Here is a 16,303-nt window from a genome sequence, read left to right as displayed (position 1 = left end):
GCCGTCCTGGTGGCTCCACTTACTTTTTTAAATCAACTTATTCTTTACGACTATTGATTCAGTTGTTATTTTCCCTCCACACACTGTAGGTGTTCTTCATGTTGGCTCTCCCTCTGGTCCAGAGGTCACTTTGAGGCTTCATCTCCTGGTCAAAACCAATAACTGCATGGAGCCCGGCAGTGCATTCAGTGACCCACAATGCTCCGGGAAAGGCAAATGCGTCACCCAGTCCTCCGTGGTAATGACCTCACATCATAATGAGCCTTATTTCCTCTTTTTAGTGAACTGAATCTGTGCTGCAGTTTTCCTCTCAGAGGTGCTGATTTAACAGCTGTGTTTTCTGTCACCCGACTGGCTCACAGGACACCTTTTACTGTCGGTGTGATGATGGTTATTCTGGGATCTTCTGCGAGGAGTTTGATGCCTGCCATCTGAAGCCCTGTGAAAACAACGGCTCTTGTGCTGACCTCAGACAGAGAGATGAAGGACAAAACTACACCTGTACCTGCCAGACAGGTGTGTCTCTGTGTGTAGGCCAAGACAGAATCTGCGGGCGCAGAAATCTGCAGGTTTCTTCAGATTTTGAGCCCATCATTAGCCCCTTTCACACATACAGACCTTTCCGGAAAATTGCCGGCAATTTTCCGGAAAGGTTGTATGTGTGAACAGGTCCTTTTTGAAAATACCGGTAAATTCGTTCTGGCTATTTTCCGGAAAGAGAAGTTGTAACATTGTTGTGAATGCAGTGTGAATGCAGAAGGAAGATTGCCGTAATAAGCGCGTGCACGTCTAGAACATGCTGACGTGAGACGTCTGCTTTAGCCAATCACAACAGTCAGACGCATTTACGTCCGCGCGGTTTGTGAGAATAAAAGCCTTTCAATATTTTCCCAGACACATTTAGCTGCTAGAAGTTAGTCAGATCACGTTTATATGTTCTTCTTAATGCCAACTGTGCAAATAATCATCGATGAGATGCTTATGATAAGCCGTTGTTTGTTTACCTTCAAGCTTTGCGTGTGCCTGTGAAACAGCCTGTGAGCGCCAGCACACGCACATATTATGAATATCTCGACATGAGAAAGTGATCCTGCGAAAGTTGTTCACAATATTGATCATCCACAGAGTTTGTAATTTAGTCTAATGTTTACAAATACAAGCGCAGCCGTTTAAAGCTCATTTGTGGTGAATGATGTCAGAATTTACCGGTATTTTGAAATGAATGTGTGAATGCTCTTTTCCGGAAAATTTCCGTAACGTCCTCGCCTGTGTGAACAGCGCTTTTTTGAACATACCGGTAAAGTCGTTCCGGAAATTTTCCGGATATTTACCGGTATCACTGTGTGAAAGGGGCTATTGAGTCTACTTATTTACTTGTGTAAAAGTGTGTATATTTATTCTGTTTTAAAATTATTTTCAGTAATATTATTGTCAAAAATGAAAATGTTAATTTGATTTATTTGCAATACAGTGTGTACAGTAATATTTTCTGTCTTTCAGTAGATATATAATATGAGAGACTTTGTTTACCAAATAAGTGGATCTAATTGGATTTGCATTGTAAACATTAAATCAAAGTTAAAAAGGTATCAATTTTTATTTCATATATTATGTTTTTAGTTATGATACTTCCAAAATCATTTCATATCTGCAGATTTTATACAAAATTCTGCGCAGAAATGGCAAAAAATGTCCATAAACTCTGTCCGGCCATACTTATGGGGACCAAATGTCCTTAGAAGTAACCAATCTCAGTCAATTTTGACCTTGTTGTAACAATTGTTTGGCCCCATGAGGAAAACTGCTCATTCAGTTCAATTCAATTCACCTTTATTTGTATAGCGCTTTAGATTGTGTCAAAGCAGCTTTACATAAATGGTCATAGTAAATTGGAACAGTGTAGTTCAGTTTTTTTAGTGTTTAAGTTCAGTTCAGTTTAGCTGAGTTCAGTGTGGTTTACCGATCCTCATGAATAACACTTACATTTTGACAATGTACAAATGCAGATTGTTCCCTGCCCTTCTGAAAAAAAAAAAAACAGCTTAAACCAGCCTAGGCTGGTTGGCTGGTTTTAGCTGGTCGACCAGGCTGGTTTTAGAGGAGTTTTGACCATTTCCAGGCTGGTTTTTCAGGCTAGATGACCAGCTAAAACCAACTTGACCACCCTAGCCAGGTTGGGAGCCCAGTCAAAACCAGCTATGTTCAGCTTAAACAAAGCTGGTCAATTTAGCTGGTCATTTAGCTGGTCATTTTCCAGCCTGACCAGCTAAGACCAGGCTGGAAATGGCTGGAAACCAGCCTGGAAATGGCCAAAACCCCTCTAAAACCAGCCTGGTCAACCAGCTAAAACCAGCCAACCAGCCTAGGCTGGTTAAAGCTGGATTTTTCAGCAGGGAGGGTTGGGTTAAGGGGTAGGGAGATACAATATACAGTTTGTACAGTACAAAAACCATTACGTCAATGGGAAGTCCTCATAAATACAGTGCAAGAATGTGTGTCTGTTGTTTGTTTATTTAATGAGGTGTATAATACTTGCCTCAACAATAATATCATAATTGTTGTTTTATTATGTGTGAGTAGATTTATCAAATATGCCACTCGTTTGGCAAAAAAATAAATAAATAAATAAAAATAAATATACAGTTGAAGTCAGAATTAGTAGCCCCCTCCTTTGAATTTTTTTTCTTTTTAAAATATTTCCCAAATGATTTTTAACAGAGCAAGGAAATGTTTACAGTATGTCTGATAATATTTTTTCTTCTGTAGAAAGTCTTATTTGTTTTATATCGGCTAAAATAAAACCTTTTAAAAAATTTTAAAAATTAACATTTTTTGAAAGACATTTTAAGGTCAAAATTATTAGCCCCTTTAAGCTATATATTTTTCCGATAGTCTACAGAACAAACCATCATTATACAATAACTTGCCTAATTACCCTAACTTGCCTAGTTAACCTAATTAACCTAGTTAAACCTTTAAATGTCACTTTAAGCTGTATAGAAGTGTCTTGAAAAATATCTAGTCAAATATTATGTACTGTCATCATGGCAAAGATAAAATAAATCAGTTATTAGAAATGAGTTATTAAAACTATTATGTTTAGAAATGTGCTGAAAACATCACTCTCTGTTAAACTGAAATCGAGGAAAAAAATAAACGGGGGCTCATAATTCTGACTTCAACTGTATATATATATATATATATATATATATATGGATTTACTATTTAAACAAAGTGCCGCAAAACACGAAAATTACTGTTGCACTTGTCTGAAAATAGCAACAAATTGCGTCAAACATGTCTTGCACCTTGTTGCGCCGGATGCATGATAGGGCCCTTAATGTTAGTAATTTTACTGTAAGATGCCCTTAAGAAAGGTTAGTTTAGGTTCTACACTGAAAAAAATGGTTCATTGCAAAATGTTGCAAACAATTTATATAACCTAAATTTAAACAAACAAAATAAGTAAAGGACATGACTAAATTTAAGAGTGGCAAGGTTGCGTAGTGGGTGGCGATGTCTGCTCACAGCAAGAAGGTTGCTGGTTTAAGTCTCGGCTGGGTCAGTTGACATTTCTGTGTGGAGTTTGCATGTTTTCCCCTTGTTGGCGTGGGTTTCCTCCGGATGCTCCGGTTTCCCCCACAAGTCCAAACAAATGCACTATAGATGAATTGGGTAAGCTAAATTGGCCATAGTGTATGTGTGTGAATGAATGTATGGGTGTTTCCCAGTGATGGGCTGCAGCTGGAAGTTGTGTAAAACATATGCTGGATAAGTTGGTAGTTCATTCTGCTGTGGCGTCCCCAGATTAATAAAGAGACTAAACTGAAAAGAAAATGAATGAATTACCAAATTTCATTTGTTTAAACTCAGCCCAAATAAATAGTTTGCAACCACTTACCTTAAAAAATAATCCAATGAATCACTTTCTTCAGTGTACACAAATATTCATATTAAAGCTTTTCATAATTCACTCTTTGAATAAATTAGCATAGCATAAATCTAGCACAAAAAATGAATTGAACCTTATAATTTCTGCATAGATGCATGCGCTGTCAGGGAAGAATGGAGGTTAACCTTGGGCTCAATGCTTTGAGTTTTAATGAAGATGCTTACAATGATAGAAATAAATAGGAAAAGAAGAGCAAAATAAAAGGTGAGCAAGAGACATGAAGGTCACGGATGAACAAACGCCTTTGATAATGTAAATGAAGATTATTTTCAGCCTGGTATTTAAGAAGCAACTCTGCCTTTTTTAAGAAATGTTGTCTGGGACGTGCTGATTGTGTAGCGTATCTGTTAAGGTCTAGAGGAACAAGTGCAAACACATAAACAAACACGGTTTACCGCTCTGTCCGTTTCTGTAAGAGGATTATAGAGAACACAGGAGGCCATAAATGATGTTAATTAGCTGTGTTGTAAGAAAAGCACACAGCCTGCTTTGGCCCACTGATTTGTGCTGGTTTATAACTGAAGGCTTTGTTAAATGTTTTTAAATCTGAAGAAAAGGAACAGATTGTGTTTACTAGGAGCCATTTGGGAGGTTTTTCTACATTACGAGGACTAAATGTCCCCACAAGCAATATAAAAACCTGAAATCAACATCACATGAAAATGAGTTTTTGTGAGGGTTAGTTTTAGGGATTAAAAACTGGAAATGCTATTATTATTATTATTATTATTATTATTATTATTATTATTATTATTATTATTATTATTATTATTATTATTATTATTATTGTTATTATTATTATTATTATTGTTATTATTATTATTATTATTATTGTTGTTGTTATTAATATTTTATCATTATTATTATTATTATTATTATTATTATTATTGTTATTAATATTTTATTATCATTATTATTATTATTATTATTATCATTATTGTTATTAATATTTTATCATCATTATTATTATTATTATTATCATTATTGTTATTAATATTTTATCATCATCATCATCATTATTATTATTATTATTATTATTATTATTATTATTATTATTATTGTTATCTTTATTATCATTATTATTATTATTATCATTATTATTATTATTATCATCATCATCATCATCATCATTATTATTATTATTATTATTATTATTATTATCATTATTGTTATTAATATTTTATCATCATCATTATTATTATTATTATTATCTTTATTATCATTATTAATATTATTATAATTATAATTATTATTATTATTATTATTATTATTATTATCATCATCATCATCATCATTATCATCATTATTATTATTATTATTATTATTATCTTTATTATCATTATTTTTATTATCATCATCATCATCATCATCATTATTATTATTATTATTATGTATTTTTTATGTTCTCTGTTTTACATTTATAAGGTTAGCAAGATTCATTCATTCATTTATTTTCCTTCAGCCTAGTCCCTTATTTATCAGAGGTCACCACAGCGGAATGAACCGCCATCTATTCAAGCATATGTTTTACATAGCGGATGCCTTTTCAGCCATAACCAAGTACTGAAAAACACCCATACACACATACTCTCACTACGGCCCATTTAGTTCATCCAATTCACCTTTAGCGCATGTGTTTGGAGTCTGGGAGAAACCGGAACACTAAGAGGAAACCCACGCCAACACGGGGAGAACATGCAAACTCCGCAGAATTGCCAACTGACCCAGCCAGGTCTTGAACCATCAAGCATCAACCTTCTTGCTGTGAGGCCTCAGTGTTAACCACGGAGCCACCATGCCGCCAATAGTGTGAATTGGACATTAAAATAGAGTGCGATCAAAAACATTAGTGAGGGTTCAGAATAATTTATTCAGATTAGTGTAGACATAGCCTTGGTTTTGGTAGATTTGCCGCTTTCTTTGAAGTAAACACCCAGTGCTTTAATTGGCCTACTGCTTTGCATATTAAAATAATAGATAAATGCTGGCTTTGATGTAAACTGAAAACAATATGGGTCATTTGGGTTAAAATGCATCAACTGTCTACATCAAACAATATGTGTATGAAAGGGGAAATAATGATAAATACATTTTTACTCATACTTGTGTTTTGCGAAATTACTGTCAGGATCCAATATTTTTCAGTAATGCATCAAAAAACAAATTAACCTGACAAATAGACACACACTTCTTTTGCTGCATTCTCATGTCATACTAAGACAAGCAGCTTTGGGTTTAATAAAAAGCTGTTTTTGGACTAAAAAGGACATTTTTCGAGCGTTTTGGTATGAGCTATTACACATCAGAAATTGTGCTCTTCAGCATTAAGGTCCCTGTTCGAGTCCTGCCTGGGTCAGTTGGTCAGTTTGCATGTTCTTCCGTGGGTTATAAATAGCTACAAAGTAACTAATTAACATAATTAAATTACTTTTCCACTAAAAAAGTTGAGTGAGGGATCATTTAATTATAGTTACTTATAATAGACTTGGCTTAAATACTGTAAAGTCAACATTTCTATATGAATTAATTCAATGCAGCAGATTAATACATGCTTTGCAGATTAATTCATCTTTCAACAGAAGAACATAAAGCATTTGTCAAGACAATTGCATATGCTTAAAAAACTAAATTTAGAGAAATTAGTTCATGACAATATATATGATCTAAATTGTGTTTGTGTTTGTGTTTGTGTGTATGTATTTGTTATTAAAATATTTAGCACAATAACAACAATTTTTCGACTGAATAAGGCCTTTTGTCCAACAATAAAAAACTATTAAATGTTTTAGGAATTTACATTACAACATATGGATTGAATTATCTTCAATTCTTTTTAAACTATGGTCAATTATATGTATAGTTAAAGTCAGAATTATTACCCCCCCTGTTTATTTTTTTCCCCATATTCTGTTTATCGAAGAGATTTTTTCAACACGTTTTAATAACTCATCTCTAATAACTGATTTATTTTATCTTTGCCATGATGACGGTACAGAATATTTGACTACATATTTTTAATACACTTTTATACAGCTTAAAGTGACATTTAAAGGCTTAACTAGGTTAATTAGGTTAACTTAGCAGACTATCGAAAAAATAAATAGCTGAAAGGGGCTAATAATTTTGACCTTAAAATGTTTTTTGCCGAAAGACTTTCTCCAGAAGAAAAAAATATTATCAGACATACTGTGAAAATTCCCTTGCTCGGTTAAACATCATTTGAGAAATATTTAAAAAATAAATTAAAAAATCAAAGGGGGCTAATAATTCTGCCTTATATATATTTATTTATATACGTCAGATTTATTTAGTTTAGTCTTTACTCCAATAAATTACTTACTAAGTAACTGGGTTAATTTTCAGACAGAAACATTAATTTAAATACAATTGTAATAAGGTAATTAGTCATTAGTTCTTTTTGTGAAGTGACTTACCCAACACTGCTCATAATTAGGGCCAGACAGAATCTGCAGACGTTGTTTTAATATTTCTGCTGAGAATTTTGTTTAAAAATCTGCAAATTTTTGCAGAATGATTTTGGGAGTATCGTAACTAAAAACTTAACATATGAAATAAAAAAAAAATACATTTTAAACTTTTATTTAATGTTTGCAATGCAAATCCAATTGGATCCTCTTTTTTGGTAAACAAAGCAAGTCTCTAATATAATAATATCTACTACAAGACAGAAAATATTACTTGACAACGTGTATTGTAAATAAATCATATGAACAATTTCTTATCAGTCAATAATATCACAGAAATTAATTACAAAACTGAATTAATAAAAATTAACAAAAGTAGAAATTTTCTGTGGAAATCTGCGGATTTCTGCACGCACAGATTCTGTGTGGGCCTACTCATAATCTATAAGCAAAACATCCCCTCCCTCTTCAACAATATATCTTTTCTGATTGGTGTTCACTAGAACAAGAGCCTGTCAATCACATGAGATCCACCAATAGGAAACCACAACCATCCAATCAATTCGTCATAGACAAAATCAAGTCCCGCCCCTCATTTGTTGTTGTTCGAAAATAAAAGGCAAAGATCTCAGTTTCCATTTTGTGCTGATGTTAAAGTACAAATGAAATCAAAGCTAATAATATTGATTTAGTTAGCTAGTTTTGTGGTGAACAACTCATCTGTGTATGTCATTAAGAAACAAAAAAAATGGTTTACCCTTGTAATCTTTAATAGAACTGTTTGTTTTCAGTTAAATTCTCAGATTATGTCTGTCTGAGGTATTGGGCGTGTCTAACACACTTAACCACGCCCCTCCAGCTGTCAGTTTTGACAAACATAAATAGCAAGGAGGAGGAGTCTGTTAGGTCTGTTTGTCTGTTGAAATTCCTAATTTACTACATCCAATCAGCTCACAGTAGAAAAAACAAGCCACTCCCACCTGTTTCTCCAGGAACTGCGTCACAATGTGACAAAAAAAAAAACAGTCGCAGCTTCTGGTTCATGCAGACTTTAACTGTTTTACCCTATTTACCTGATTCAAATGGGTTCAAACTAGGAAAATAAATCAATCTATGTGTGTGTTCAAGGTTTTGAAGGAGAGCGCTGTCAGTCATTGGTGGATCACTGTGTTTCTGGACCCTGCAGGAACGGAGCCACTTGCTCCAGCAGCCTTGAAGGACCTCACTGCTATTGTGCTGAAGGTACTCACACTATTAATAGCCTCTTCCCATGAAAATCACGTCCGACACAATCAAATCTGTTGTGTGTTTAGCCCTGTGTGTGTGTGTTTGCAAGTGTACGCGTGTGTTAAGCTTGAATTGTCCTGATTCGTGCTCTATTTCTGCTCGCTCTCTCTAAGTGTGTCAGAGAGTTGCTTATTTTAAACTCTCTTGCTTTCTTCCAATTAATCGTGAAACGCGGCCCAGCGCCGCCCCCTCTCTCTCTGGAGGACTGTACCTTCAGCGAAGGCTCTTTCTCTAAGCAGGGCAGCCTCGCAGTCAGCAGATAGAACCGGGACACTTCCTGAAGAAGCACGAAAAAAACAGTTCGGGGAGGAAATATGATAGGAGTCTCTTCAACTCTTGAGGCAGAAATGCACTCGTAGGCTGAAATACTCAGGGTTCGTACGAGTGCTGGAAAGCTTTGAAAATGCTTGAATTAAGATCCAGTGTTTTCGAGGCATGGAAAAAAGTGCTAAACTGTATGTTCACACAGACTGAGACGCTGAGAATGAAACAGCATGATGCCGACAGAAGAAAACACAAACACGAGTACAAGAGCACGCGTCCCAAACACGCACAGACCTCGAGTGCCCGCATCCAGCGGGATCGCACATGGTCTGAGCCAGGGGTCACCAACCTTTATGAAACTGAGAGCTACTTCTTGGGTACCGATTAATGTGGAGGGCTACCAGTTTGATAAACACTTCTCAAATAACAAATTTGCTCAATTTACTTTTAATTATACTTTATGTTTTTCGTAATAATGAATGATATTCATCCATGTGAAGACACTGATCATGTTAATGATTCTCACAAAATCAACAATCAACAATGATTTAACAGGGTAGGAAATATCCTGTATTTATTGTATCAATGTGCAACACTTTATTTTTTATATATCTCTGCAAATATTTACATTTTTAAATTATTACTTCTATATTAGATTAAGCTTACTGGTAAGTGGCGCTATGGTGAGCTATTTTTAGAATAGGCCTGCGGGCAACACATGGGATCCTCACAGGCTACCTGGTTCCCCGCGGGCACCATGTTGGTGACCTCTGTTCTGAGCGCACTCACTACGGAGCCCATACAGAGACACAATAACAGAACAGAGACTCAAGGCCCTATCATACACCCGGTGCAGTGGGGCGCAAGACGCGGTGCAGTAGTCTTTTGGTAGTTTCAGCTTGGCACAAGAGTCGTTTTGAGGCGTTGCGCTACGCTGTTTAAATAGCAAATGCATTAGCCATTAGCGCTCATTTTTGCGCCCATAGGCGTTCTGGTCTAAAAAGGAAGGGGTTCTGAGGCGGACCGCTGGCGCGTTGCTATTTTGAGAAACTAAAATAGATTTTTCATTAGACCAAAACTAACCCGGTCTAAACTCCAGCGCAGAGTTGCGCCTCGCTTACACACTGCTTAATACGCACAAGAGAGCAATAGGCAAATATCTTTACATATGAAAAAATGTAAATATTAAGGATGTATATAGGATATAATAAGAATAGATATAGGATATAAATATAAAGGATTAAGATATTACAAAACATATTATTTTCTAGCCTACATCAATATGAAAAACCACTGCTTTTATGTCTTCTTCATCTCGGGAGGCTTTTTCAGTTCATTCATAACAATTTGCTTTTGTATAATGTTATTATTATTAGCAGTATTATTTATTAGATCCATATTTATATTTGTTTTATTAAAAACAAGCTTAGATTTGCCCACCTGTCAGGTTTTAGACCATTTGGGGCACAGCATGTGTTTTAGGAGATAACTCAGATATAACTCTATTCATTTATTCGTTTGCTGGAAATTAGAACTGAATTTAGAAATGGTTTTGAAATGAATATTTGCACTTAACAAACAAAATTATTTATTTATAGACTAATTGATGTCTGTGCGTAAAGGTTTCCCAATCCAAGAGCGAAAGTGAAAGTGATCCATTATCTCTCATTCTCACGCAGTAGATGCTCTGTTTAACAGTTTTCTTTTAGAAAACTGTCAACTGTTAACTGTTTGCTTGTGAAATGCTCATTTTTTCCACTTAGACTTACTTTGCGTCCTGTAAATAGCGAATGCGCTCTTGGCGTGACGCAGCTGACTCTTAAAGGGAATGAGAGATGAGATTCTAATTGGTTTATTCTCAAAACACACCTATAACTCATTAAGAAAACAAACTCAACCCTTTTAGAACATGCGCCGCAGCACAAGGCAGATTTCCCGTCCTTAAATTAGCAAAAACGCGTCCTGACACGCCCTGAAAGCATTTGCGCCCTGCGTTTTGCACTCTGCGCATGGACCGTCAAAATAGAGCCCTCAATGACATACAGGACAAGACAGTGCTAGTGTCTAGACTCTGCCACCAAAAAAAGAATTTACATGGGCAGAGTGGCAGAACCCTGACAGCAAAAAATTATTAAAAATATAATTTATTTTTACAATTATTATCTGGTTATACTCACATACCACCACAACACAACTGTTTAAAAGCCTTATAGATTTTTTTTTTTTTTTTTTGCATAATAGGACCCCTTTAAAACATATTTAAATACAATCAAAATCACAGTCTGGGTTCATATTCTTTTTATTCACTTATTTTCCCACTCGCTCATAAGCCAACATGGGTTTATACATTCAGTAGTACTTAAGCATTTGTAATCCCACCGGCCCTTCACCGCCCAACCCGCTCCGAGCTGGGATAGAACCGGCGACCTTCCGCATGGGAGTCGGTTGATCTAACAAGGAGGCTAAAAACCATGGCCTCTAGTGTCTGTCGCTAGAGCACCTTTAGAGGTCAGAGGAGTGAGGTTTACCTGCACAGCACACACTAGCTGGCCTCCGTTACACTCACCCACCTAAACCTCACTCCCATCCGGGTCACGGCACCAATGTAACCCCACCGGTCCTACGCCACCCAACCCGCTCCGAGCTGGTATCGAACCGACGACCTTCCGCATGGGATTCGGTTGCTCTACCAAGGAGGCTAAAGACCATGGCCTCTAGCGTCTGTCACTAGAGCAACCTTAGATGTCAGAGGAGTGAGGTTTACCTGCACAGCGCACACTAGCTAGCCTCCGTTACATATATAAAAGTAATGTAGAGAAGTTCAAGAGGGAAGAGGTTTGACAAATTCAAAACGATTTGTACTCACACTTTGTTTCTCCTTTTGTGTTTCACAAAAAAAAACATGGAATGATATGAGGATGATGACAATCTGCACTGAATAATGGCAGCATTTTCATTTCTGCTTAAACTATTCTTTCAATTCTGGCAGTGAAAAACATTCATGTTGGCTCTGTCAGGCTGTGCGAGTTTCATTACGATAATGCATGAAAGTGCTCCAGTAAGGGAAACTGTGCGGTGGGCGGATCAGCGCACTGAGCTCTATTTCTCTGTGTGTGACTGACATTTATTGAAGGGATCATAGCAGCGAAGCTTGTAATCTGCTGGTGTGTGCATGTTTGGGAGAGGAGACTACATACGCACAAAAACACAAACATACATGTGTAGGTTTTTGTCTAGTTAAACTCCAACCCTCAATCGTAGGCCTGGCACGATATACATTTGTACGATATATTGCCCCAAAATACATTGCGATTAAACAATATTATTGTCATTTTAAGACCAGTTTGTGTCACTTAATATATAATGCCAGAGATGCAATTTAATATCATCACGATGCAGCTACACTCTTCCAAAGAACATATACTTTATTCTTAAGAATATTTAATTTAATTATAGTTATAATAATAATAATAATAATAATAATAATAATAATAATAATAATAATAGCCATTGGAATCAAAAATGTGAAAATATATATCCTAAATAAATAAAGAGAAATGTTTACAAAAAAGTGCAAGGTAAAAAGTAATACAGGCTGCTATTACCAGTTACCAGATCTATTTTCAGCTGTCAGACACCCACATGAATATATACTACAGTAATTTATAGTAAATACTATAGTGTTTCTTAATCATACTGGCACTGACAACTCCAATAGAGATAGATATGTTGCAACGAATGTGATTGATGAATCACTTTATACGCATGTTAACAATGCATTCGGAAAGTATTGATAGCGCTTCACTTTTTCCACATTTTTTTATGTTGCAGTCTTATTCCAAAATGGATTTAATTAACTTATTTCCTCAAAGTTCTACACACAATACCCTATAATGACAATGCGAAAAAAGAGTTTTTAAAATTGTTGCAAATTTACTAAAAATAAAAACCTGAAAAATCGCATGTGCATCAGTATTCACAGCCTTTGCTCAATACTTTGTTGATGCACCTTTGGCAGCAATTACAGCCTCAAGTCTTTTTGAATATGATGCCACAAGCTTGGCACACCTGTCTTTGGGAATTTTTACCCATTCCCCTTTGCAGTACCTCTCAAGCTCTATCAGGTTGGATGGGAAGCATTGGTGTACAGCCATTTTCAGATCTCTCCAGACATGTTCAATAGGATTTAGGTCTGGCCTCTGGCTGGGCCACTCAAGGACATTCACTGAGTTGTTGTGAAGCCACTCCATTGATATTTTGGTGGTGTGCTTTGGGTCATTGTCCTGCTGGAACATGAACCGTCACCCCAGTCTGAGGTCAGGAGCACTCTGAAGCAGGTTTTCATTCAGGATGTCTCTGTACATTGCTAAATTCATCTTTCCCTCTATCCTGACTAGTCTTCCAGTTCCTGCTGCTGAAAAACATCCCCACAGCATGATGCTACCACCACCATGCTTCACTGTAGGGATTAGCCTGGTGATGAGCGCTGCCTGGTTTTCTCCAAACGTAACGCCTGGCATTCACTCTAAAGAGTTCAATTTTAGTCTCATCAGACCAGAGAATTTAGTTTCTTATGGTCTGAGAGTCCTTCAGATGCCTTTTGGCAAATTCCAGGTGGGGAGTGGCTTCCGTCTGGCCTCTCTACCATACAGGCCTGATTGGTGGATTGCTGCTCAGATGGTTGTCCTTCTGTAAGGTTCTCCTCTCTCCACAGAAGAACGCTGGAGCTCAGACAGAGAGACCATCGGGTTATTGACCACCTCCCTAACTAAGGACCTTCTCCTCCGAACACTGAGCTAGGATGTCCGGCCAGCTCTAGGAAGAGTCCTGCTGGTTCCAAACATCTTCCACTTACAGATGATGGAGGCCACTGTGCTCATTGTAACTTTCAGAGTAGCAGAAATATTTCTGTAACTTTCCCCAGACTTGTGTCTTGAGATAATCCTGTCTTGGAGGTCTACAGACAATTCCTTTTTCTTCATGCTTGGTTTGTACTTTGACATGCACTGTCAACCCTGGGCCCTTATATAGACAGGTGTTTGCCTTTTCAAATCATGTCCAATCAGCTGAATTGACCACAGGTGAACTCCAATGAAGCTGCTGAAACATCTCAAGAGTGATCAGTGGAAGCAGAATGTACCTGAACTCAATTTAGAGCTTCACAGCAAAGTCTGTGAATACTGATGTAAATGTGATCTATCAGCTTTTTTATTTTGAATAAAGTTGCAACAATTTCAAAAGCTCTTATTTCACATTGTCATTATGGGGGATTGTGTGTAGAATTTTGAGGAAATAATTTAATCTATTTTGGAATAGGGCTGCAACATAAAAAACATGTGGAAAAAGGGAAGCGCTGTGAATACTTTCCGGATGCACTGTACATACAGTATGTAATCAGATGTGTGTGTATGTATATATTCTGAGTATGTGTGTGTGTATATATATATATATTCTGTTTTTATTTTTTATCTATTATCTATTGTGGATTTGGGTTAACAAAATTGACCATATTGAGTGTGTGTAGGAATGTGTGAGTGTATGAGTGTTTCCCAGTGCTGGGTTCTGGCTAGAAGGGCATCCGCTGCATGAAACATATGCTAGAATAGTTAGCGGTTCATTCCGCTGTCGTAACTCAGCTTAAAAATAAGGGACTCAGCCAAAGGAAAATGAATGAAATTAATCTCATGTGGATACTGATAGAATTTTTAATTTCCCCTCGGGATAAATGAAGTATCTATCTATCATCAATCTATCATTCATCAAGCCACCAAAGGTGGCTCCAGCAAAATCACTCCATTAAATCATTATAGTTGTATCAGAATGAATACCATCATTACAGTAATTGATGAAAACCGGTCCCTTTATGCTACAATCATAGTCTCTTCCTCTCTTTCTCTCTGTTAGGTTATCAGGGCATCATGTGTGAGCAGAAGATTGATCCCTGTGCTTCAGGGCCCTGCCATAATAATGCCAGCTGCTCCCCACAGGGTGCTGGTTTGGGCTTCAGCTGCACTTGTCCTGCAGGTTTCACTGGACCCACCTGTGCCCAGCTGGTGGACTTCTGTGCCCTCAACCCATGCGCTCACGGCATCTGCCGCAGCATCGGCACTAGTTACCGCTGTCTGTGTGTTCCAGGTGAGAATCTCGTCTGCTTGCTGCTCAGAGCTCTGTTTCTCCCTTCTGATCCGTCTGGTTGTCATGGCAACTGCCTCCCGTGTATTGCGTGCTCAGACATCATTGTCTGTGAAGTGTGACTGCAGCAGCTGTGCAGCCAGATCAGCCCGTCCACTGATATCAACCCCGCTCGGATAAGAGCCGTCCGATGGGACCGCTGTGTTCTCCAGTGGGACTGCAAATATGCACTATGAAGGTGACACTTCTGACTACAAATGCCTGTTCCGGTGGGACTGCTGTGCTTTTCACAGTCAATGAGAACAAAATGGTCCCCATCAGAAATAATTAGCCAGTGATTTAATGGCAGCATTCACAGCCTTCGGTATCTATTAGGGTTGTTTGCAAAGTAAAATTGAAGTAAAAATTTTTTTTTTGTGTGTGTGTGGGTGCATGGTGTAATTTTCACAATCAGAATAATGGCAATGCACTGTGTGTGATGGAGTCCATCTAGTAGTATCCGAGCAAAAAAGTGTGTTTTGTTTAAAAGCATAGACCTCTAACCGACTAATGACATAAGTATAATAAACATCTGATAAACGTCCAAATGGCTATCGAAATAAGTCTATTAGACATCTAATAGACATCTAATAAACATATAAATGGCAATCGAGATCAGTCTAATAGACATCTAATAGACAACTAAACGGCAATTAAAACAAGTCTAATAGACATCTAAATGACAGTCAAGATAAGTCTAATAGACATCTAAACAACAATCAAATTAAGTCTAACAGACATCTAAACGACAATCAAGATAAGTTTAATAGACATCTAAACAACAATCAAATTAAGTCTAACAGACATCTAAACGACAATCAAGATAAGTTTAATAGACATCTAATAGACATCTAAATGGCAATCAAATTAAATCTAATAGACATCTAAACGACAATCAAATTGAGCCTAACAGACATCTAAACGACAATCAAGATAAGTTTAATAGACATCTAATAGACATCTAAATGGCAATCAAATTAAATCTAATGGACATCTAAACGACAATCAAATTGAGTCTAACAGACATCTAAACGACAATCAAGATAAGTTTAATAGACATCTAAACGGCAATTAAAATAAGTCTAACAGACATCTAAATGACAATCAAGATAAGTCTAATAGACATCTAATAGACATCTAAATGGCAATCAAAATTAGTTTAATAGATATCTAAACGGCAATGGAGATAAGTCTAATAGACATC

At 36.7% G+C, this 16,303-nt stretch overlaps 1 protein-coding gene across 1 annotated transcript in view; it reads left to right on the top strand.

Moving 5' to 3' along the window:
• dner (delta/notch-like EGF repeat containing) overlaps positions 1-16,303 on the top strand; it is a 62,470-nt gene that overhangs the window by 32,708 nt on the left and 13,459 nt on the right. Inside the window, 4 exon segments of the mRNA NM_001282486.1 lie at positions 101-238; positions 363-516; positions 8,506-8,619; positions 14,833-15,063. Of these exon segments, the coding sequence (NP_001269415.1) occupies positions 101-238; positions 363-516; positions 8,506-8,619; positions 14,833-15,063 (637 nt within the window).

The sequence above is a fragment of the Danio rerio genome, chromosome 18 (assembly GCF_049306965.1).
Source record: "Danio rerio strain Tuebingen ecotype United States chromosome 18, GRCz12tu, whole genome shotgun sequence".
Classification (NCBI taxonomy): Eukaryota; Metazoa; Chordata; class Actinopteri; order Cypriniformes; family Danionidae; genus Danio; species Danio rerio.
Note: the sequence above shows the minus strand (reverse complement) of the source record. Positions and strands in the feature narration are given on the sequence as shown.